Source organism: Megascapheus bottae, chromosome 5 (genome assembly GCF_031878675.1).
Source record: "Megascapheus bottae isolate mThoBot1 chromosome 5, mThoBot2.hap1, whole genome shotgun sequence".
Taxonomy (NCBI): domain Eukaryota; kingdom Metazoa; phylum Chordata; class Mammalia; order Rodentia; family Geomyidae; genus Megascapheus; species Megascapheus bottae.
In genome coordinates, this window is record NC_143513.1 from 3368996 (window position 1) to 3393338 (window position 24343).

At 41.9% G+C, this 24343-nt stretch overlaps 1 protein-coding gene across 2 annotated transcripts; it reads right to left on the reverse strand.

Annotated features, from left to right (window-relative positions):
• Positions 1–120: 120 nt before the first annotated feature.
• Positions 121–24117, reverse strand: Stard3nl (STARD3 N-terminal like). Of its 2 annotated transcripts, XR_016535473.1 has the most exons (9): positions 23904–24117; positions 16581–16847; positions 12276–12353; positions 11488–11565; positions 9726–9779; positions 9493–9610; positions 7316–7411; positions 3663–3797; positions 140–205 (listed from the first exon to the last, which is right to left on the reverse strand). XR_016535473.1 is itself a non-coding variant. In XM_090332566.1 (8 exons), exons 2-8 carry the CDS (start codon positions 16803–16805, stop codon positions 150–152), a joined length of 705 nt encoding a protein of 234 aa, XP_090188692.1. In that variant the 5' UTR covers positions 16806–16847; positions 23904–24115; the 3' UTR covers positions 121–149. The 2 variants fall into 2 exon arrangements, 1 of the variants encoding a protein (XP_090188692.1); XM_090332566.1 differs by lacking the exon at positions 3663–3797 and having other exon boundaries at positions 121–205; positions 23904–24115.
• Between the last annotated feature and the right edge of the window lie 226 nt (positions 24118–24343).

Genomic DNA, 24343 nt, shown 5'->3' on the forward strand with positions numbered 1-24343 from the left:
ATATTTTCTACTACTGCAACATTGGTTGTACATTCATGTAAATGCAACCAATCTGGTTGTGCGTTTGTACTCAACATTCTTTGAAGAAAATGCATGTTTAAACTTTTGGGAAAATTTTATTTATAAAAACTTACTTTATAAAGCAGGACTCATAATTCCAAAAGGGGTTTTTCATTGTCCTTTTTCTCAGTTTCTTCTTCAGATCCTAAGTTATGGAAAAGGAAAAGGAAAATATTTCTCATACTATTAGCACACTTACTGTAGTACTGTAGTATTGACAGACAAAATAATAAGACTCAGGTTTAAGTCTCAAGAGATTTAAGAGAACTGACATTTTAGTTTTCACTTTTTATGGGAGAAAAGCTTTTAGAATGTAATCAAGGGCTGGGAAGTGGCTTAGTCAGAGTGATCGTCTAGCATACATAAAGCCCTGGGTTCAATTCCTCACTACCACATAAACAGAAAAAGCTATAAGAAGTTTTGTGGCTCAAGTGGTAGAGCAAAGAAGCTCAGGGACAGAGTCCAGGCCCTGAGTTTAAGCCCCATGACTAGCAATAATAAATAAATAAATAAAAATAAGGTATAATGAAGCAGCCAGGCATAGTGTCTCACACCTGTAATCCTAGTTACTCAGGAGGCTAAGATCTGAGGATTGAGATTCAAAGCTAGCCCAGGCACAAAAGTCTATGAGACTCTTATCTCCAATTAATCACCAGAAAACAGGAAGTGGCACTGTGTCCCAAGTGGTAGAGCACTAGCCTTGAGCTGAAGAGCTCAGGGACAATGTCCAAGTCTAGGGGTAAGGTGGCAGCTTTGAACTAAAAAGGTCAGGGACAACACTCAGGCCCACAGAGTTCAAATTCCACGACAGACAAAATAAAATGAAGCATATCTACACACCAAGAACTGTTATCCATTGCTAGTCTTCCTCAACAGGCCCTGGCAGGCTTGAATGCACATTGTTGTATACAAATAATGTAGAAGGAAAGCATTCTGAAAGTTCATTGAAGCAGGTGAGTGAGGGCTCCTGATGCTGAGGATGAAGCCAGATTGTCACCCTCTGCTGCTGCCAGTGACCACTGTCTACCCATCCCACCAACCACTCACCAGACCAGGTAATTCCTACATTTCACACAGCCAGGCCATTCCCTAGGTTACTTCTCAGAATAATACAATTCACTATCTCCTATAGTGTCTAAGCATATTGAGATTATAAAAATGCCAGGTGATATATTCATAAAGGTATCTTTAAACCAGGGTCATCTTACATTTGCGCCAATAGGGAAAACAAATGTGTATTAGGGCAAAGTAATGCATGATAAATACAATTACTGTTTTAAAGTAAAAGGCCAGCTGAAGTCTGGCCTAGAGTTAGAGGGCTTGCCTGGCATACACAAAGCTTTGGGTTTGATTCCTGGGTACCATAAACACAGAAGAAGCCAGAAGTGATGTTGTGGCCCAAGTGATAGAATGGTAGCCCTGAGAAGCTCAAGGTTAGTGCCTAGGCCCTGGATTTAAGACCCAAGTCTCACAAAAAATAAAGTAAAAGGCCAAATAGATAAGTGAAAACATAATCTTGGAGAAAATAAACATGTCTTTTACATATTTTATGAATATTGTATAATACCAACAGTAAGCCTTTAATGTCTAATTTTAAATGGGATGTATATGAACTGGGTGGCACAGGACAGAAAATAGTACTCGCATCAGGAGAATTTCCCGGGCTCCGAACACTGATGCTGTTAAGAGGTGTGAAGCAGAGGAGCTCAGTGGTTCTTTTGAGGTTGTCACAAAATCGCTTATTCTTTCCATATTGAAGGTGGGAAATACAAGAGTGAGAAAACCAAGGCTGCAGGTTCACACAGACATGAGCCACCCCAGACCTAACCTGTGGCGAGATTCACTGGAAAGAGGGACTGTCTCCAAGCTCTGCCTGGATTACAGGCAAGAAGAAAGCTCTGCATGGGTAAAATGCTCAAGGATCTTCAGATCGTGTCCCCTATCTTCATAAATGTCAAGAACTTCTAGTTGAATTTGGTGAAGGGGTGTGACACTGATTTCCCACCCTCTGACCAGCTTTGAACCATGGAGAGCAGTGTGCTTCAGCTGCTTTCTAGCCCTGAGGAGTCCACTAGACACAGCAAGAAGGCACATCAGGCTCTCCTGTTCCTAATCTCCCTCTCCACCTGTAGGGCAAAAGCAAGGAAACCATGTGAACAGATTATAATCAGGTATTTATGATCATTCTAAGAAAGAAAAACAGTACAGTGAAAACAAACCATATCTTCTTGAGTGTTGCCAAATATTGTATTTAGCAAGTAAAATATCTGAGCAACTATGATAAATGTATTCCAGTAATTGTGTAGGATCAAATTAAAGAACTAAAAGCCTAACAAAAGTAATTAAAGTGGATTATAGGCATGAATGGCCTGTAATGCTAGCTACTCAGGAGCCTGAAATCTAATGATTATATGTCAGAGCCAGCCTGGACAGAAAAATCCATGAGACACTTTTTTTTTCCAATTAACAAGCAAACAGTCAGAATCGGGGCAAAGCCCCAGTATCAGCACAAAAGAAGTAAATTAAACAAAGCCAATTCAAGTAGGAAAAAAGACACTCTGGAGATTAAAAAGCCTGAGGTTAATGAACCATTTGTGAGAGAGAATCAAGGAAATACTGAAAAGGGAAGAAGGGCCTGAGTACTGGAAGAAAGAGACAGAAATTATCCCATCTTAGAGACAGAAAACAAAACAAAACAACAACAACAACAAAAAACAGGGGTATCAATGTGCTAGAAGTAATGCATCCACTACATGATGAATGTAACTGTAACCCCTCTATATATTACCCCGACAATAAAATAAAATTTAAAATCAAAGATGAATAAAGTCTAAGGACCTGTACATTAACACTATGTATTCTGACACGTATGTAGGAGAAATCCTATAAGAAGGAAAAAAGGTAAAAAATGCAACAATATTAGCCAAAATTTCCTAAGTTTGTTATGATAAATTAATCTACATTTTTCTATACTTTGGTAATCTAATGGATCATAAATTTGGGCTTACATAAATAGATCTTATAGCCAAAGAGGTGTGTGCCACTAACCTGCTAAAAACCAAGAAACATATGAACATAGAAAACCCCATTGCCAGATTTATGTCATCCTTCGGAAAATCTACACATATAAATTTATAAAAAGACAAAAGGTCTCAATCAAATATGCAAAATAATGTGCTTAAAATAGAAACCAGGCAGGGAGTTTGGCCTAGTGGTACAGTTCTTGCCTATCATGTATGAAGGCCCAAGTTCAATTCCTTGGTACATAGAAAAAATCTGGAAGTGGTGCTGTGGCTCAAGTGTTAGAGCTCTAGTTTTGAGAAAAAAAAGTTCAAGGACAGTGATCAGGCCTCACAGTTGTGAGTTCAAGCCTCACAACTGGCAAAACAAACAAACAAAACAACAACAACACAACAACACAAAAAACCCTGATAAGGACTAGGCTTCTCAGTTTTCACCACTGAAACACAGGCAAGCCACATGTGGTTACATCAACAGCAAACTACCTGCAGCTACAGTGTGCTGCTGTTCCTAACTGCTGCAGCTCTAACATTCAAGTTGTTCTTTCACAAGGCAAAGTGTTATATTTTATATTAGGGTACCTTTGATTCCTTTCTCTTCTTATCCTTCATCCCTCTAAGAGGTATCTACTTCTTATGAGCATCTCCATCATTTCCGGCAGTTGCTGTGTTGGGCTAGTCATAGGCTGTCTTTGCTTGTGGTGGGCAGTGCGGCTGCTACGGAGACAAACGGTGCTAGACACTGACTTACATTTCAGGTGAATTTAGAATTTGTGCAATGTTTAACCAAGCCAAATTACCTTTTCTTGCTCACAGTGGCTGAAGATCAAGTTTTTAATTTGGTCAAGTACTCGCTTCACTAGAAAAAACTAGAATGCTCTAAGTATCTAAAGATACTTGAGAATACTTGCCTGAAAATCATTGGATTGGAGTCTTCAACTCAGGGCCTGGGTGCATTCCTGGGCTTTCTGGCTTAAGGCTTGGTGCTCTACCACTCGATCCACAGCACCACTGTTGGTTTTCTGGTGGTTAACTGGAGATGAATGTCTCACGGCCTTTCTGCCATGATCCAGATCCTCAGTTCTCAACCTCCTGAGGATTACAGGCATGAGCCTCTGGCACCCAGTGACTGTGAGATTTTCTAACTCCAGTGTCTATATATAGTGGGAATACTGGGGCTCTCAGTGTTTATGTGTGCTAGAACAAGTGTGAAAAAAGCTGGGGAGTGATAAGTGTGTAAAATTCACTAACACAGCAGATCCTACACTGGCAGTGTTATTCCTGGGGTCCCTTTAGCCAGCACCATCATAGGATGTAGGTAAGAGGACATTTCCCATCAAATTAGTGGTAGCACCTGCAACTTTTAGCGTGCTATTTAACCTACAAATTTTTATTGGTGATAAGTTAATTTGGTTCATCCAGAAAATAAAGGTATCATTTGCCAGCTAGTGTCCTGGGTGGCAGCGAAGGAGAAAGCAAGGCCTTGCTGATGCCCTAATGGCTACTAGGGTAGCAATGCTGTGTTGGCTAACAGAGTGTTTATACCTTCAGCTATGAGGACTTGCGTTTTTACATACTGAAGCAGTGCAAAAATCCTGTTCTAAAGAATGGGCTTCTTTTATTAGGAACATTAAGTTTTGTAATTTTCACACTCAGACAATGAAACTGCAATAATGCAGGCAAGTTTTCTGAGTGCTCTCCACCCACTATTACAACTCTCCATTGTCTTTCACAAAGCAGCCATCCAGAACACTGTGGAACTGCCTGTTCCAGTTCAGCTTCCTCCACAGACACCGTAATGCACCCAAAACCACTAGGTGGTGCTAACACCACAGAAACAAGCAAAGCACCATAATGGTAGGCTTGAGGAGGACGGAAAATTACAGGTAGAATTCCTCATTATCATGAAAATGCTGACCTGAGCTTCTGTGTACTACTGTTTGGATAAATTAAATAAATCAGATTTGTCTTATTAAAATATAATATAAATTTATCTTATTGAAAGAATGGGTCCTATAGCATGAAAAGCCTGGAAGAAATAATTCTTGCAATGAGATCCTGAAAGGTTTAAGCACATCTAGTTTCCAGAGCCTTCCCTATCTTTTAATCCAGGTCTGTATTTCACAAGGCCCCAAGCATTTGCTTTTGCTGCTACTTTCCCACTGCACATGTATAGTCCACAATGTAAGTGCCCACAAGTTCTTCAGGCAGTGACAGGTCACACCTTGTACCCTCCAATGTATACACTGAGCTTTCCACAGAAATTTCTGTGTTCAATTAATGTCTAAAATGCTGGTAACACAACACTATATCTAATTCAACTTGGCAGCCTAGTGGTAGAAAGAGACCAGGTCATTACTGAAGACCATGCAGGCACACAGGGGATACACTGACCAAGACTTCCAGAGCAATGGTGAGGAAGGGAAGAGCACAGGGTCTTTGGAACATGTACAGAAGAGAAATGTCAAGATGCAGCATAGATGGAAGGCTCAGCATTTCCAGACACGCTAAGTAGAAGGCAGTCAGAAGGCTAAAGGCAGGGCAAGAAGGTAGGAATAATCACAGAGGTGCTTTTTGCCAGGCTAATGGTGCATTTTCTTAGTCCTTTATGCCAGTGAAGCCTTTGGGGTTTGGGATTCTGCATTTTCAGACATTGGTGGGTCATGTGCATGAGTGCACTGATGATCAGACTCAAACAGGAGCCAGGGCTCCAGTCACAGCTCAGCCACTGTTGACATGCATGATACTAAGTAGCTATGTCCATTCTCCACCCCACTCAGCCCCTGTCTACACTGGGGATGACATGAAGTTCACACCAACAACTGAGCGGAAGTAAAAAAGACTGACTGGGAATAAAAGCATCAAGAGCAGCCCTGAGCAACTAAGAAAGCAATTTTTCATGTAGCAATATACTTTATCATAAAATGCTGCATTGTACCCATTCGGAAGTGGTTTAGTCCATCCACACTGTGGAAAATGGTCAGAACAACCTGTTTCCACAACTCCCTCTATTCTAAGATCAGTGGTTCTACTTGATCCTCGGGTATGACTACTGTAGGACCTCATTAAAGAGGAGTTAGAAGAGTTCCCGTGGCTCCTATCTATAAGCCTGGAAATTCAGAGTTGACATCTGAGAATAATGATTCAAAGCCAGCCTGATAGACAAAAACAACAAGACTCTTATCTACAAATAACCAGCAAAAAACCCAAAATGGAAATACGGCTCAAGTAGAAAAATATCAGTTCTGGGCAAAACAAACAAACAAACACAGAGCAAGTTTAAACGCTAGTATCAAGAAGGAAAATGAGGAAAGCACTGGCTTATTTGATTCAGCACAATGTGCTCAGATCTTTTACATCTCCTATGGCTCATTATTTTTTATTCATCCATGGCATTTGGGTTATTTTCTCCTTTGGCCAAATTCTGAGTTCCTGCTTTCATTCCTCCTGGAAATATACCCAGAAGTTTAAGCATCAAGTTATATGCTTCATTTTTGAAAGAAACATTACTTTGCTTTCTGCGTGAAGTAGCTCCTTTTACGTTCTTAACTTGAACACAAAACTTTGCAGACATGCTCACAACATATCTTTACTGTTTTGGAGATGTTTTTAAATGCAGTCCCTTATCTGCATCTTCCCAATGACTAGAGACATGAAGTGACGTGTTCATGCAGCATTGGGATTTTCTTTGCTCATTATGAGGCAGGAATGTTGCTGCTGGGAACATTGTTAGCAGAGTTTTCTGGCAGTTGATGGATGGGTGGAAGGCAATACTAGAGGCTGGGAGAGAGAGGTTGTGACAGATTCTGAAGCAAGGAATGTTGACCTAGGGTTAGAGCTGAGAGGAATTGGCAGGACTGGACTGAGATGCGGGAGGCAGGCAAAGGAAGGAGGATCGATACAGGTGTGTGAGTAATGAGATGTACCTGGGAAGACAGAACTGCCATATTCAGATCTACACAATCCCAGAGGATGTCTGGCTTAGTGGTGAGACACAGTAGAGAGTATCAGGACCCATTCCTCCTCCACCTGTCTCCTAAAGTAGGGATCACAAATCTCAGGAGCTAAGCCTCTTCCCTCTCAGTTTCAACCTATCTGCCTTACACTCTTCCTGCTGAGTTTTCACATCCCCATGAGCTTAATGTCCACTCAGTGTACTGACAAAGAGATGGACAGGAAAGGGAGGAAGGCAGAGATTTTAAGTTAAAAGATATAAATGGAAATTAAGTCTTTACCTGCTTCAGATTCAGGAGGCGAATAAAACTGACCATCAGAAAGCCCAGCAGGGATGAGGGCTGCTCGCTCTGATGCATCCTGAACTATCAGGAGCCCTGGAAGAGAAGAAACGCACTCATTGGGATACGCCTCCCTCCCATGGAAGCTTGGCACTGAGATTAAGTATTGTCAAAGGGTATCATTATTACATTAAAAATGTTCTTATGACCTGGACAAAGCATACTGAGTAAGGAACATAGGCTCCATGGTTTCCCTCATTTGTAATAATTAGTACACATCTAGGGCTCTCCTAGCAGAGGATTACAATAGCCCCAAACCTAGACACATAAGGTCATATAGGATGAGGCTAAATGAAAAGATCTTCAGGATATGGAAACAAGAGCTTTATCTTGTGTTATTGTTGTTCATAATGTACTATGTTATTTCTCTTCTCTTTTGTTTCCCTTTGGTTAATCTCATATTGTTACTGTATCTGACTTTGTTACCTGGTGTATTGTATATACGTTTATTTGAAATAGGAAAGGGGAGGGGGGAAAACAAGATGATTGGTAGGGGGTGAGTAGAGGGAAATGGGAACAAAAACATAAGAGGAGATGTCAATGTATGAAAAGTGATGTACCCCCTGTCTAGTGAATGTAACTATAACCCCTCTTTACAATTTTAAAAATATGTTCTTATGAACAAAGTTACTCTGCAAATCTTTCAATAAAAAAATGAAAGGTTTCCGTAATAAACAATGAATTCTGTAACCTCTCAGTACTGAGAGCTTCTTTTCCCTGAGAATGACTATCTTGTACAATATCAACACCAACCTCAAAATCAAAACACAAAGTGAATCAAGACCTGGTCAGTCTGTACAATTGCTCTATTGTCTGCATCTGGTTAGAGAAACACCAGAGGCCAAGTGCAATACTTCAGGGGCCTTTCATCAAAATATATGAAGAGCAATAAGGCAGAAAGACATTTTTTTTTAAAGGAAGGGATTCCTGAAGAAAAGATGTACATATGGTGCACATCTACCACCTGTGCAGTGTCTGTCACCGACAATGAGAGCAAAATAAATTGTATATTGAGCTTTATTAATTACTGAGAAATAACCATTCATGTATCTGACATGTTAAAACTTGCAGCATCTATAGCAGTTTACCGGGATGTTCGTATCTAATGAAAGCAGCCTTCCGTGCTTCCTCAGGGTCATCTTCCCCTTCTCTGCCACAAAAGAGGCACAGGAGAGTACCATGTACTAATAGAGATGCTCTTTGAATTAAAACTCTTTTTGTTGGTCGTGGGGCTTGAACTCTGGGCCTCGGTGCCATCCCTGAGCTCTTCTGCTCAAGGCTACTGCCCTACCCCTTGAGCCACAGCGATGCTTCTCATTTTCTGGTGATTAATTGGAGATAAAGTCTCAAGGGCCTCAGATCTCAGCCTCCTGAGTAGCTAGGATTACAGGTGTGAGCCTCCGGCACCCAGCCTAAAACTCTTAAAGACTGCTTTTCTGTTAAGCAAACTTTTGTCAGTTGTGGGACTTGAACTCCGGGCCTGGACCCTGTCCCTGAGCTCTTCAGCTCAAGGCTATTTCTCTTCCACTTGAGTCACAGTATCACTTCTGGTTTTCTGGTGGTTAACTGGAGTTAAGAGTCTCATGGATTTTCATGCCCAGGCTGGCTCTGAACCTTGATCCTCAGATCTTAGCTTCCTGAGCAGCTAGGATTACAGGTGTGAGCCATAGACACCAGGCTATAAAGTATTCTTAAGTTGCAATCAAACTTAGACTTTTTCCTGTGAGGTGGATGATAGAAATGAACCCATGGTGGCCAGTCTAGAAGTAGCACAGGTATCTATACCGACACTTGGCAAAGAGAGCTGGGCTTCCATGTGGGCAATAACAATGATGAGCCACACAGCTCAGTTCATCACTTGGCCTTCTACTTAATGGTGAGAGTCCTGTCAGCCTAGGCAGGACACAGGCACACCTGTTCTTCCCAGCACTTGGAAAGAGGACCCTTCTGCCTATTAGTACCCCACTAACACAACACTTCTCTCTACTCTTGTATAGCCATGTGGCTACATTCTACCCCCCCCCCCCCAGCATCTGAGTTCACAGCAAGAGGCCCCATCTTTCTCTTGCAGCTTGGGACCCTCCAGGCCTAGCAGGCTGACTCTGTGAAAAACTCACTGTTTTCTTCTTCTGCTTCTTGAGGTAACACTTTGAAATCCAGGAACCATGTCTCGATCCAAGCAAGGATGAATGAAATGATGGGCAGCACATAGCCAAATGCCCCTTGTGAGAAAAGCTGGAGGAAAAGACATGAACAGGAAGGGGAAGGGCTGTGATGGTCAGCTCGCACTGGAAAGAGGCTAATGTCATCTTTGCAGAGGACAATGGTAAAGCAAATGGGGCAGCCATACCTTTGAGAGGATCACTTTTGCTAATAAAAAGGCACTGGTCACTGCTGTTGTCAACTGTAAGACACATAATGCAGCATAGCTCAAGTGAGGTATTTCACAATGTGAGAACTCCTCCCTCACAGGAGACCCACCTGAGCCTGGAGCAGGTAGTACATAGGAAACACCTGCTTGGCCTATTGCCTTCCCACAGTATTCTCTCTGTTCCCTCCACCTAGACTGGGCAAATAGGGACTCCTTGTGGGACCCAAGCTATTTGGTGGCTTATGGTATTTCTTCCCTTATGGAATACACAGAAGGCTCATGCACTGGCTACGTTTCTCTACCAGAGATGCAATGTCCAGCCACAGGGAAGAAAGGTCCAGAGAAAGGCAGGCCAGGGCTCTCTAGAGCTGTGAAGTACAGAACAATTCCGCCATATGTGATCCTTGCCACTCCTGCCTCCAGCTAAGATGGTCAGTGTGATAAAACCTGACCAAATGAATGCTAATAGGAGGTATTAATGACAGAACAGAGGCCAGGAAACATAAACTGCTTTCTCAATGATACTAGCTGAGTTTCAAGAGAAAACACACCCCAGCCACAGTGAGCCACTGGAGGAGGCAGCACCTCACCTCCTGGCAATGCATACTTTAAGGCTGACACTAGGTGCTCCCAAGTGCCAGCTGACTTCTCCTTCCTGTAAATGTTCTAAATGTCAGAAAGAAAAACAAATGGATTTGCTACAACTGAGACATCCTAAAGACATTTTTTCATAAGGCAGCATCACTGAAATTTAAATTTCTCCTGAAGACAAGTTCACAGTAGACCCTGAAGTCATTTCCTTGCAACTGTGAGAACACATATGTCAACCTCTTTGCTAGGAAGAGCTTTGCATGGCTAATAATAGTTGTTCTGAGTGTGGAATCAACCTACCAAATGGAAGACTGTTGGAGAAAAGCAGTAAGTTGTAATCATCACACCCCAAGTGTGAAAGAGTTAACAGTCAGCTTAGTCAATTATATCTCTGAAATCAGAGTCCAGAGGAGAGTTTGACGTCCTTGGATGCTAAGTGTGGTCAGTCAGCTGTGACTTCTGCTAGACCCTGTCTTAGGAGGCAGCACAGCTCCTTTCCCGTGTGGAGGGGCCAGGGTTCTCATTGGCAGAACTGCAGTTTTCTTCTGAGCAGACTGGCTAGGCATCCCCCCTCCCTCCTCAGGATTACCCTTTCTCCAATATCTGCCTCATTCAAGTAGAATTGCTTGTAGCCCTCACAATCTTTTAATATTTACCAATGGGACACACAATGTACCCAAGTTCCATGCTAGATGCAAGGAAAGACAAGAACAAAGTATTACAGTCCTTAAGGAACCAGCAGGAACAACAAGGAGTAGGAAAGCTTTCTGTTTAACGTCAAACTAAACAGAGACAAAATTGTAGAAGAAAATTATGGAACAGTATTGAATAAAAAGAAGAGATTTCCACATATCTTTGTGACAGAGGTACTGAGCTCATCTCTATAATATGAGGTGGAGGATGGGCAAAGGCTTGGCCAATAACCACTCCTGAACCTCTAGAATCCTCAGTGGCATCCAAAATACACAGCTAATTAATCTTTGATAATGGAAACAACTCTAGGATGTTAAATTTGTATAAAACCCACTGAATTGAGCAAGAAAGGAAAATCCAGGAAATATCTCCACTTGGCAGGACTGGGGTAAGTACCCTGGCCACAGCCCAGGAGGGATGACTCACAAGGAGGAGACCCGCTCGTCCACATACTCACTGCTATAGCCCACCAGTGGCGCAGTTTACATACAGCATATGCAAGTATCAACACTTTAAATCGAAAAACTGCCAAAAGCTGGGGAGAAAAATAGAGAGATAAGCTAGTTAAAATACAACATTTACAAAGTAGCTTTCTAGGCTTGCCTGACCAGATTCTTTGAACTGTACATTGCTATTATCCCAGAGAGGTATGGATCCCTACGTGGGCTCTTCAAGATGCCAATATATCACCACCCAAGTAAGAGTTCCTAACTTCCCATTACTTAAAAATAAGAAAAAAAAGAGATAGATAGATTGCATTCTTATATGGCGATCACACAAACAGGTGAATTTTCCTTTCTGTGAACAGGTTGTGCCAATGAGATTTATTTTATATTTTAGCCCAGTGAGATGGTGAGAAAAGGAATGTGGCCCTCTCTCACATTCATTCAACTTTACTTTCCTCATGACAGTCAAGAGAATCTATTAGTAAGTGAATCAGGAAGGGAAGAGGCAATGAATGAAAAATAAAGGGTCAGGGGGTTGGGAGAGGAAATGGGGACAAAAACTTGAGAAAGGGTATCAATGTGTGTGAATTAATGCTCCTTCCATCTGGCAAATATAACTGTAACCCTTCTAAAAATTACAATTAAAAAGCTAATAAAAATTAATCAAGTAAAAAAAAAAGAAAAAGAAAGGGTCAGCACATCCTGGTGAAAAAATGGTACTGAGAATTATTTCAATGAAATGTACTCTTGGTTTTACTTTTGTTAAGCTGACATGAGATAGAAAATAAAAGCTACTTACAAAAATATCAAAATAAGAAGAGTAGTAGTCATACTGTACCACCTCCCTCTCTAATGTGTTCTCGATGCCTCCATTCACCTAGAAAGAAAAGCAAGAAGCAAATGGGGAGTGATTATATGGGAAAAGAAAACAAGGTGGAGGGGTCCTATGTACATTCCTCAGAACCCAGAAATGTTAATAAATAAATAAGCAAACCAATCAACCAACAGAACCACCCTGTGAAAAAAGGCCCATCAGCATGCCATACTTCCTCAGTTCTGAGTTCACTAGTCAACACATCTAAAATGTAAAACAAAAAATCATCCTCACAAGCAAACCGAAACACCAATGCGGTAGTTCATATTTGGTAGTTCCTATTTTGGCCAATTAACATGTCACATAAAAATCATACTTTCCAGGCCGGGAGTTTGGCCTAGTGGTAGAGTGCTTGTCTAGCATGCACAAAGACCCGGGTTCAATTCCTCGGTACCACATACATAGAAAAAGCTGGAAGTGGTGCTGAGGCTCAAGTGGTAGAGCTCTAGCCTTGAGAAAGTCCAAGGACAGTGCTCAGGCCCCGAGCTCAAGCACAGGACTGGCAAAAAAAAAAAAATCATACTTTCCTTCCTAACACAGAGCTGGCAATCACATAAATGCATCTTTTAAAGGAGAAAATGCACGGTTTCTTTGGGGCTTCCTTTACTTTCTGATGTGTCTGGACAGTATTACATCTTTACAAAGGCCCGATCCCACAACAAACTTTATAAGAACAGTTACCATGACATAGCCAGAATTCAAGATTTCTCTATTGGATTTTTGTCTTTCCTTGCTCTTGGTATTTAAAAAGTTTCTACTCCTATATATTGGTTTAAAAAAATGAGAAACAGACACAATAATCTAATCCTAATGCTACTATCAAAATGAATTTTAAATGATCAAAATCAAAATTGCACAAATTAAGTATGAAGCACTATTTTTTTTTTGCCAGTCCTGGGCCTTGAACTCAGGGCCTGAGCACTGTCCTTGGGCTTTCTCAAGGCTAGTGCACTACCACTTGAGCCACAGCACCATTTCTTGCTTTTTTTTTTCTATGTATGTGGTACCGAGGAATTGAACCCAGGTCTTTGTACAAGCTAGGCAAGCACTCTATCACTAGGCCAAACTCCCAGCCCTGAAGCACTATTTTTAAAGACATCAGGGAAGAGGCTATATGTTGGACCACTGATACAACATGAGTCAGGCTCTCTGTCAGTGGGGCCCATGAATCCACCTGTTCAGCAGGAACAGGACACTCAAGAGTCCATTCATGTCCCCATTTTAAACACAATCCTGTTGACAAGTCTATAACTTCTGAAAGAGGACCAAACAGAACAATTAAGCAGGCAGCTGGCTAGGGAGACGAGAGAATTAAGAAAGTACATCTTTGCAAGAGTTCTTAATTATTAAGTTAGAACAAAAGTTGTTCCTAGGAGAGGGGGCTCAGCTTACATGCAATTTCTTGGATCTGCACTTGTTATGTGAATGAAAGGAAACTACAAACACTTTTCTCTGTGCCCTGCTAAGGATCTGAGGATACCACAGATTGGCTATAGAGCTGTCAAATCACTAGGCTAAAAACCTGGCAGCAAACAAGGCTGTGGCCCCCCAAACTAAGGGAGGCCATCAAAACCCACACTATTAGGGGAAAAATGACAGTTCTAACCAGCATTCCCTACAAGACACCCCTTCCATTTCTGGTAGTAGCAGTTTAAGTGGCCACTGCAGACCTATCAATAAGAAATGCTTCTCCTTGGTATTTTTACTCTTTAAAACACCTTGACTTTGGCTGCCTTTATAGGAGTTACATAGGATTTATCTATAATCCTAATAAATATGCCAAATCCTTACTTTGCCAATTTTGGTGCAATGTGTTTCCAATAGGGACCTCAGCTGCCCTGCCCAATCCAGTTTTTTCTGATTGAAATTGAACTTTCCTTGCAGCTGAAATAGAATCCTAAGTGGAAAGCTCCAAACCTGATCTCATGTGAAAAAAAACTGCAGGCTCACAAGAACTATACAGTTTAAGTTTGCCATCAGGCCAAGTGTAAAAGCATTGATGAATAAATGATTTTTTTTGTTTCGGACTGGATCTCATCTCTAAGACCTCATCATTTATATGCAAACATGCAAAATTTTGAAAAATTCTAAATATGAAATACTTCTAGTTTCAGGCATTTTAGATAAGGGATCTTCTACTATACTGCTCTTTCAGGTCTCATCTTTGGATACCATCTTGGATGCCAGGGTATACAAAGTCAGCCTTTTGGCCAGCTTCTATTACAGCTTCCTTGGTTTCTTCTCAGGTGAGTTCTCTTCTTCTAGTAAGACCATCTTTCATGACACTCTTTCAACAACTTCTGAATTGAAAGTGCTCGCTGTCAACCTTCCTCTAATTTAACTCAGTCTGTCAATATCACCACGAAGACCTTTATCCCTTCCCCAGATACCTGATGGCCACTGAGTACTTACTAAGCATTGTTCTAAACAAAACAATTGTCTCTGTCTTCCCAACTCACACACTGCAGCAAGGTGAAGGAAGAAATACATGGGAAGTGCCACCAGCACAGAAGACAGCTGGCAGAATAATGGTGCCACTTAAACTGACACCAGTATGACCACAGAAGGATAAAGGAATGCTAATGACTGCATATAGAGGAAACCAGTAGAGATGAAGTCTTGAAACACAAAGGTGCCTGTTTCAGGGTGAGAGCAGAAGGTGAGGCCAACTGGAATGAGAATGAAGAGAGGAGGTGGCAATTGATGGGAGTAACTAGTCTATAGGAGGCCACCCAGAGCTGGTGAGGAATGCCAGGAATCAGACCCAGGGCCTTCACAGGAAAAATACAACCTGGGTTAAACAGAATATATTCTTCTTCTTTTTTTGTCAGTCCTAGGCATGAGCTCAGGGCCTGAGCACTGTCCCTGGATTTTCTCAAGGAGCCTCAAGTGGGGCTCTACTACTTGAGCCACAGCACCACTTCTGGCTTTTTGCTATATATGTGGTACCGAGGAATCGAACCCGGGTCTTCATGCATGCTAGGCAAGCACTCTACCACTAGGCCAAACTCCGGCCCCATACAGAATATATTCTTACAATGGATTTCATCTGTTTGGTTGTATTAATGTAGATCTAGATAATTAAAAATTAGTATGTTACATTTTGCATTATATTCCTACTGGGCAGTATTGATCTAGACAATTACTTGGCAATGTACCTGCATAATCCTCCAGATGCCTTTTGAAAAAACTTGCTCAAAAATTTTGAATCAGCAATTACTTCGCAAAAAAAAGCATTCATAAAATCTCAAGGGAATCAGAACACAAGTAGACAGACTAGCTAAAATCTATTCCAGAAGCATTTTATCTTTTTCTTAGGAAAAGAGCTAGTAAACTTTTCTCAAAGGCCCTAGGAAATAATTTTGCCTTTTGAGTCAGAAGGTCTGTGTCAATTAGTCAACTCAACTAGTCAACAAGAAGTCCAAATGTGTAAATGGATGGACAGACATGGTCTTGTTCAGTAAGACAGTACCAAGAAAGGCTAGTGGAATATATTTCATATATTCTTATTACTGAGCAAAACACCTAAAGTCCCAATTTCAAGTCCAGAGAAAGTGAAATTTACCAGGTTTATTTCAAACAATAACACTGAAGAATGTGACGGGTCTAATCTGGAGAAAGGCAATGTTATCTTATTTGATTAAAAAAAATATGGCATTCACTGAGCATAACTGATAAGAAAAAAAAGTTAGCTGTGTGCTGGGGTGGTTCATGCCTGTAACCCCAGCTACTCAGGAGGCTGAGATCTGAGGACCATAGTTCATAGCCAGCCCTGCAGGAAATTCTGTGAGATTCTTATCTACTAACCAGCAAAAGGCTATAATGAATGGAGCTGTGGCTCAGGCAGTAGAGCACTACCCTTAAAGAAAAAAAAAGATCGAGAAGTAATGAACCCACTACCTGACATTTCTAACTCTAACCCCTCTATATATTACCCGGACAATAAAATACAACAGAAGAAGAAGGAGGGGAGGAAGAAGGGGAGGAGGAGAAGAAGAAGAGGAGGAGGAGGAGGAGGAGGAGCAGGGGGAGGAGCAGGAGGAGGAGCAGGAGAAGGAGAAGGAGGAGGGGGGGAGGAGGAGGAGGAGGGGGAGGAGGAAAAGAGGCAGCAACAGCAGCAGCAACACAGGGCTATTACCCAGGCCCTAGGACCAACAACTATAAAAAAATAGTAATTTCTTCCTTCTGGAAATGTTTCTTAAAAAGTCATTGAAAAAAATATAAACTTACATTTAATTCTATTATCCACAGTAATGTAACAAATAAGAGGTCAAAGGTGACAAACAAACAGAAAGTCCTTCTGACATCTGATATGCCTTTCTTCTCCCTGCCTTCATAGGACTCGATCCTGGCCATGAGCTGTGCAGGGTTGATGGAATGGACATCACGCAGAGAAGCATGGGAGCTCTGGCTCCCAGTGAGAGTGTTCTCCATGTCTTCTGGCAGGTGGCTCATCCCAGAGGAGGGATAAAGGAACACTGTTCTACCTCACCATCCCTAGACAGAAGAGGAGAAACAACATGTTAGCCAAAGCTCATCTAATGCAGCCACATGAGACATGGTGTCTAACTGATCAATACTGTTTTGAACAAAGGCATTTTCATCTTGGTGAGCACTCACAAACAGCTGTCGTACCTGGTTCTCAACACTACAAAACAGCTGCTTTGGAAAAGGAGGTTGATAAAAAAGGATGCAAACTTGGAGTAGGAAGAGTACCATGGCACAACAAAAGGCATTCCTACCAACCTGAACTGGACCTCTGGATGAGAATGCCAAGCCCATTCCCTGCTATATCAAGAGGTAACCTAAAACTTGCTGCAATGGCTCATGCCTGTCATCCTAGCTACTCAGGAGGCTGAGATCTGAGGATCAAGAGCCAGCCTGGGCACAAAATGACCTGAGACTTTTATCTCCAATTAACCTCTAGAAAACAGGAAGTGGGGCTTGGCTCAAGGTAGCCTTGAGCTGAAGAGCTCAGGGACAGCACCCAGGCCAAGTTCAAGCCACATAACCACCGCCCCCCCTCCCCCACCACACAAAGAGGTAACCTACATATATATAATATCTTTTGCCAGTCCTGGGCTTTTAGCTCAGGGCCTGAGGACTGTCTTTGGACTTTCAAGGCTAGAGCTCTACCACTTGAGCCACAACACCACTTCTGGCTTTTCTATGGATGTGGTACTGAGGAATCGAACCCAGGTCTTCGTGTATGCTAGGCAAGCACTCTACCACTAGGCCAAACTCCCAGCCCATATGTGTGTGTGTGTGTGTGTATGTATATATACACCAAGTAGACAGTGCCATCATAAAACAATATACTACAAAAACAGACTCAAATATACAGAAGACAGAATGAAATCACTGTGAGGACCTGCCTAGTCACACATGAAACATTGCGTCAATGACTGGGTTGAGAGAAGAGGGATAAAATAGAAAAGCCCTGATCTTCAGCCTCAAGTTTTTCTTTCATAAAGAAGGTAACAGCTACATTATTAGTAAACAAAACCTAGGTAAGCATAACACAAAGAAGATGGAATATCATATCAGTTTTGTGGAATGTTTTTGTGGCCAGAACAGGCTCCCTAAAATGGTGGGCATTAGTGAAGATGCATGACTTTAAAAAAAAACAACTAAAAATGTTATGTTCCAAGAAAGGGAAACTAAAGCAAACTGAAAGCAGAAGAGCAAGTGTGTCTGTACAGAGTAAGTTGCCAAGTGTTTGGGGAGAACCCCAGGTCATGTGACTGGAGGGCAGGCTGGGAGTGTGTGGACAGGCGTGTACAGGGAAGTGCACACACCATCCTCATCAGAGGTACACGTGCTCAACAGAGGGGCAGGGAAAATGACAAAGGCCAACAGGAAAGAGGTCACTGCTTCTGAAGTGCTGGCATAGTCCTTGTTTCAATGAGGTTAAATATGGTTCCATGGCTGGTGGATGTCAATAAAGCTAGCTATATGGTACTTGTGGTTCATTTCTCCAGACACAGGTGTTCAATTCCAGAATCCATGTTTTCTGAATGTCTGATGAAATACTTTGCGCTCAGAAAAGTAGAAATAATCAAAAAAAAGTTATGAGCAATGCCCTTCAAAGTGATTAAAGATATCAGCACAGCTCTGGGCACAGAGAAAGAAAGCCCTATACTAGTTAGGCATTATCAGCAATGCTAGGACCAAGTTCTGGCTGGTGACCTCATGCTTGCCAGGAAAACAACTCCTTGTATTACCCTTGATGAATTTACAGTACTACATGACTAGAAAAAGGTATCTAAAATCACCTAAGTCTGCATCACTAAATCTACAAATGAAGAGGTAGACAGTTGTAATCTCAGGTTTGTGAGTAGTAAGAGATAAGAGGATTTCAGTTAAAGGCTAACCTGGGCAAAACAGTTAGTGAAACCACCTGAAAGCAAGCTGTCATGGTGATTCACATATAAGCCCAGAAATTCAGGAGTAAGGAGTAGGAAGTCTGCAGCTAGTCCTACTTCAAGAGCCTACCTGAAAAATAAACTAACGCAAAGACACAGTGGACACAGTTCAAATGGGAATGGGAGTTCAAACCAGTGCTACTACCCCAAAACAAAAGGGGGGAAAAGACATTCATTTAATAAAAAGGAATACATCTTTCTGAAACACAAAGAAAATAAGAATACAATGAACAATGATGCACAGTACTTGAGAAAAACATATTGTCCGGGAAGATACAGGACATGGAATCTTGTGACTGCTTCAATTTAGAAAGCACTAATCCAAACTCCTCACATTCCAGGCTAAATACAATAAAAAGGCTTTCCAGTACCCAAAAATATATTTTAGAAAACTGTGACAAGAGAAATAGAAGAGATGGTTATGAAACTGAGGAGTATTAGCCTAATACTAACTAATGTCTGTCTAAGAAGACTCTTCAAGCTTGAATACTGAACTCAAGAGTCAGGAATGGGGACACATTATTTAAGAGGCTGCTGGGAGTTCTGACACCTGGCCTGTATTGAGCTCTGCTATTATGAGTCCTGAACACCAACTAGGCCATAGCCTATACTGCAAGTAGCAAAGGGTCCTGGCTACTCTCTCTGAGCCTTAGTTTTTTCATCTGAAAAAGTATACAATGTTATGATGTAAACAATTGGCTTATGCCTGTCATCCTAGCTATGGAGGTTGAGATGGGAGGAAAAGCCTTGAGAATCTTATCTCCAATAAACTATCCAGAAAAAAGAAAACAAAAAACTGGAAGTAACTTTCTGGTTCATGTAGTAGAGTGCTAGGCTTGAGCAAAAGAAGCTCAGGGACAGCATGTAGGCCCAGAGTTCCAGCCCCAGGACTGGTTAAAAAAAAAAGAAAAAAAAAAAAAAGAAAAAAAGTTATGTGAATTGAAGCTTCCAAAAAAGAAACATAGGAAATGTTTCCCTGAAAAAGTTCAGCATTGGAGTGATCCATGCAAAGGACATTCCAGAGAGAATATGAGAATTAGAACCAAAACCATAGTAAAGGCCAGGAGTCTAGTTAAGGGTACAAGGCTCAGGTAAGATAGAAAGCAGTAAACTATGGACTCAAATCACAAGGCCTGAATTTTTAGATCCTACAGATTAGTTTTATGAACAAGCTTAAAAGACACAGATATCAAAATATTCAGTTGTGGTATTTTGGTTTAAAGTGCAAAAATATTTTTCACTTAAATTTAAACATCTTACAATATTTACAAAGAAACTAATTCTATCAATATTATTCTAATTTGATTAGCAAAAAAGACAATCTCCATTAAGAGAATCTGTTACTGTTTATAGAATATCACAATTATAGCAAAACTAATAAAAATTTCTTTTTGAAACATATTTTAACTATATAATTTATAAACTTATTCTTACTTTTTTTCTTTTGGCGGCTTAAACTAAGGCCTGGGAACTGCACCACGGCTTTTCTGCTCAAGGCTGGCACTCTTACCACTTGAGTCACAGTACCACTTGCTGCTTTTTGGTGGTTAATGAATGATGTAAGTTTCATGTATTTTCCTGTCCAGACTGGCTCTGAACTACAATTCTTGGATATCAGTCTCCTGAGTAACTAGGAATATAGCTCTCCTTATTTGTTTTACCTAAAAAAAAATCATATTACTAATAAAGAGAAATTGCATCATTGAGCAAACCCAAGAACTTCCTCAGTTATGAGACCTTCACCTGTTAATAGAAACTATGAAACAGAAAACCCTATGAGCCAGCAATATTCTCACATTTCTGAGTATGAGATTAAAGCTTGGAAAATACTACCAGATTTCAAACCCTTTCAAATGTTTCTAAAACTGAAGCTTATATTTTATTTTTTATGTATTTATTTTTGCCAGTCCTGGGGCTTGAACTCAGGACCTAAGCACTGTCCTTGGGCTTTCTCAAGGCTAGAACTCTACCACTTGAGCCACAGCACTACTCCCAGCTTTTTCTATGTATGTGGTACCAAGGAATTGAACCCAGATCTCCATAAATGCTAGGCAAGCACTCTACCACTAGGCCAAACTCCTGGACTGAAGCTTATATTTTAAATTGTTTAAATTGCCATATTGGTGATTGAAACTGGAGCCTTTCATGAACTTACCACCAGGCTATACATCCAGTCATTTTTATTCTTATTTATTTACTATTTTATTTTGACATAAAATCTAGTTGTCAGGATTAGCCTTGAACTTAACATCCTACCACATCTGCTTCTGAAGTAGCTGAGATTACAGGTTCTACTGAAGTCATTTATAACCAAGGAGGCATTTGAAAATTCATATTTACTCATTGTTCAGAAAACAGAAGGAAAATAAAGCAAAAAAATTTAGCACTGTCTCATCATTTTAAAATCACCTCTAATGAGTTTATGAACAGTATATTCTAGATGCTAAAATATTATATCTTCTAGATACAGAAATTCCTTTTATAGGAATTTAAGTAGGAAACAGCAGAAAAATTCAAGAAACATCAGGGTGAGAACCTGATACCAATTTGGCCACTATGTTTTATATTTCTAGTCTGAGCTTCATAGCCTACCTTAAAACTGAGTCAAATCACATAAGCCCTAAAATGTCACATCATGAAACACGTTTTCAATACAGACCTGTAAGTATGATTACAAGCTCAGGGAAGCAGTGATTATAGTAGAGTAAGAACATGGGTGTAGGACTAATGAGAGAAATGCATGGGAAAGGGTAACAATGTTCAAAAAGTAATGTACTCACTACCTTACAAATGTAACTGTAACCCCTCTATACATCATCCTGATTTAAAAAAAAGACTAATGTGTTCAACTTGTAGTAGATGACAAAAAGGTTTAACATAGATCTTTGCAAGATGTTGACAGGATTAGAACTTATGCAAAGTTCATGACGCTGTAGGCACTAAATAAAGGAGGAAGCATCCCCCAAGTAACACAAACGCTAATGGAAAAGGTAACCTACTTAATCCTGCAGTTTCCCAGAACTTGCTTGGACAGAGCAGGGACTGCCTTCCAATGTGTCCTAAATGGAAAGCAGATTACACTGGAGAGGATTCAAGGGAGGGAGATAAAAGTAGAGGCTTTGAATCCTGTCTGTAACAACAATAGAAAGAAAAAGAATTGCACAGGATATTGTTCAGGAGTAAAATACTTTTTCTTTTCATTAAGGGCATCCTTGCAATTATATGTTAACCAAAATAAAGCAGGAAATGGCTAGACTATGAATGCTTCCAAAGGAAAATATGGACTCTGGACTATGCAAACCATCTCCACGGCTTCTGGAATATGCAAACCATCTGTCCTTCACCAGTCTGTACTTCCCACATGGGGCTCAGGTGGTGAAGTTCCAGCCCATCTCTCCAGGTACTGCTCACAACTGCTCCCTTCCTCCCTCCCTCACTTACTCTGTTCCGACCATATTGGTCTCCTACCCTTCCTGTAAAATGACAAGCTCCTTATTCCTTTACTCCTTTGTACTTTTACTGGAAACTTACAGATCTTCCCAAGGCTGACTCACTCTAAAAGATTCAGCTCTCACACAAACCATCACCTCCAAGGGAGTCCCACCATAAGCATATTTCCTGCTCACCATCATATACCTTATTCTTTAGAAGGTACACTACCTAAAATTTGTCAGTGTGTGTGTCCATCTTAACTCCACCAAGTCTTTGAGGACAGGAAACTGCTCACTCATCTAATCCTAAGAATACAATGTATGACACAGACATTTATCAGATATCACTCCATGAATAATTTCAAGTGTAATCATCACCAGGTTCCATGAATCCAAGTCCTGAGTAGTTTTCATTCAACATCTCTAATGCAACTTTCTATAATACCATCCATACAATCTTAAAAGGCCTATGTGTAAGAAAGCAAGATTTTAAAGAGAATGAACGCTTTCTGAAACAATGAGCACTAAATCTGTAATGCATGCTATTCTACAAATTGCACTGTAAATACTTTCACCTCGAGAGCATGACAACCCACTTTCATAATGGAATCCATATATAAGACAAGGTTGCTATGGATTATTTTGTGTCATCAAATCCTGCTTTCCAGCCAGGCTAAGGAGAATGGGTATACAGAAAATCAATGGGAATCATCTGTGTAAAACCCAATTCCCACAGAACAACTCTGGATTAACCCAGTGTATCAGGAAATTACAACTATTGTTATTTTTACAAAGTGTACTAAAAGTAACGATCGTTTGTAATTTATCTGAACAATTAATGGGTCAAGTGCTAAATGCAGGTGATTCTATTAGAGATGAGAAATCATATCAACAAAGGCACCAGTGGCTCATGCCTATAATCCTCGCTACTCAAGAGGCTCAGATTTGTGGATCTGTATTTGAAGCCAACCAAGACAGAAAAGTCTTCTGAGTCTTATCTACAATTATCCACCAAAAAACTGTGTATCAAGTGGTAGAGACCCAGTTTTGCGTGCAAAAGCTGAGGGACTTGATGGAGGCCCTGAAATCAAGCTCCAGCACAAACACAGACATAGACATAAACATATACATATACATATTCATATACTCATACATACACACACACTAGCAAAGTTCCAATGAGTTCATTCTGGAACGGAGTAAGGAGGAAGGAAGAAAAGAGCAAAAGGGAGAGCAGGAGAAATAGGAGGGGAGAGGGAGGGAGTGGGGGAAAGGGGGTGATTTCATAAAGAAAGCTTGATTAAAAGGGCTGGACGGAAATCACTGGGAGAGAAAGGAGGAGGTGGGGGGGGGGGAGGGGACGGAGGGGCAGGCCCGGGTGATGAAGGCAGTGGACTGAAACCGCGGCCAGACCGTCCTGACTCCAGCTGAGGTTTGGATTGTTCCTCCAACACAAGGCCCAGCACCCCCCTGAGCCTCCCACAGGCCCGGGCCCGCCCAGGGGGGGCTGGGCCCTCCTGGTCCGCACCGCCCACCAGGACCCCGGCCCAGGGGCTGGCTGGGCAGCTTCTCTCCGGCAGCCACCGCCGCCGCCGCCGCCGCCGCCTCCTCCTCCCCGGGGTCGGCCCCGAGGGTCACTAAGCCTCGGGACTCAGTTTTCCAACCTGTCCAATAGGGCGACGGGAAACCCAGCCTACCTCACCGGGTGGTTCCGGGCCGGCGGCCCAGGTGGGCCGGGAGGCTGCGGCCGCTAGGCGGAGAGGCGGGGCTCGGCGGGGTCGGAGCCCGACAGGGGGCGGGGCGGGGCGGGGGCCAGACTCGGGCCTGCAGGCCGCCAGCCGCCCGGCGCCCTCTGCCAGCTCCCACCCGACCGCCTCCAGGGCCGCCCGTGACGCCAGCACGTCGAGGCCCACGCACGGAGCTCCGGGGTCCACAGACCCGGCTGAGGACTAAACGAACCGAAGAGGAACCAATCGATTGGTCAAGTGGAAAGTCAGTCCTCTCGTGGCCAATAAGAGACGCAGAAAGGGGAGGAAGGGGCGGGCTGTGTGCGTTGGGGTCGCCCGAGGCTGCTGCGTGCGTGCTTCCGCCCTTGCGGTGGCTGTTCTGACCCGGGGAGGGGCTGGTGGAGATGGGG

Coding starts and splice junctions, on each gene's coding strand:
- Stard3nl (XM_090332566.1), bottom strand. CDS start 16,805: ATGAGCCACCTGCCAGAAGACATGGAGAACACTCTCACTGGGAGCCAG. Junction 9,611..9,725: donor CAAAAGTGATCCTCTCAAAG/GTATGGCTGCCC, acceptor CTTTTCCTCCAG/CTTTTCTCACAAGGGGCATT. Junction 206..7,315: donor GCCTCCTGAATCTGAAGCAG/GTAAAGACTTAA, acceptor TCCATAACTTAG/GATCTGAAGAAGAAACTGAG.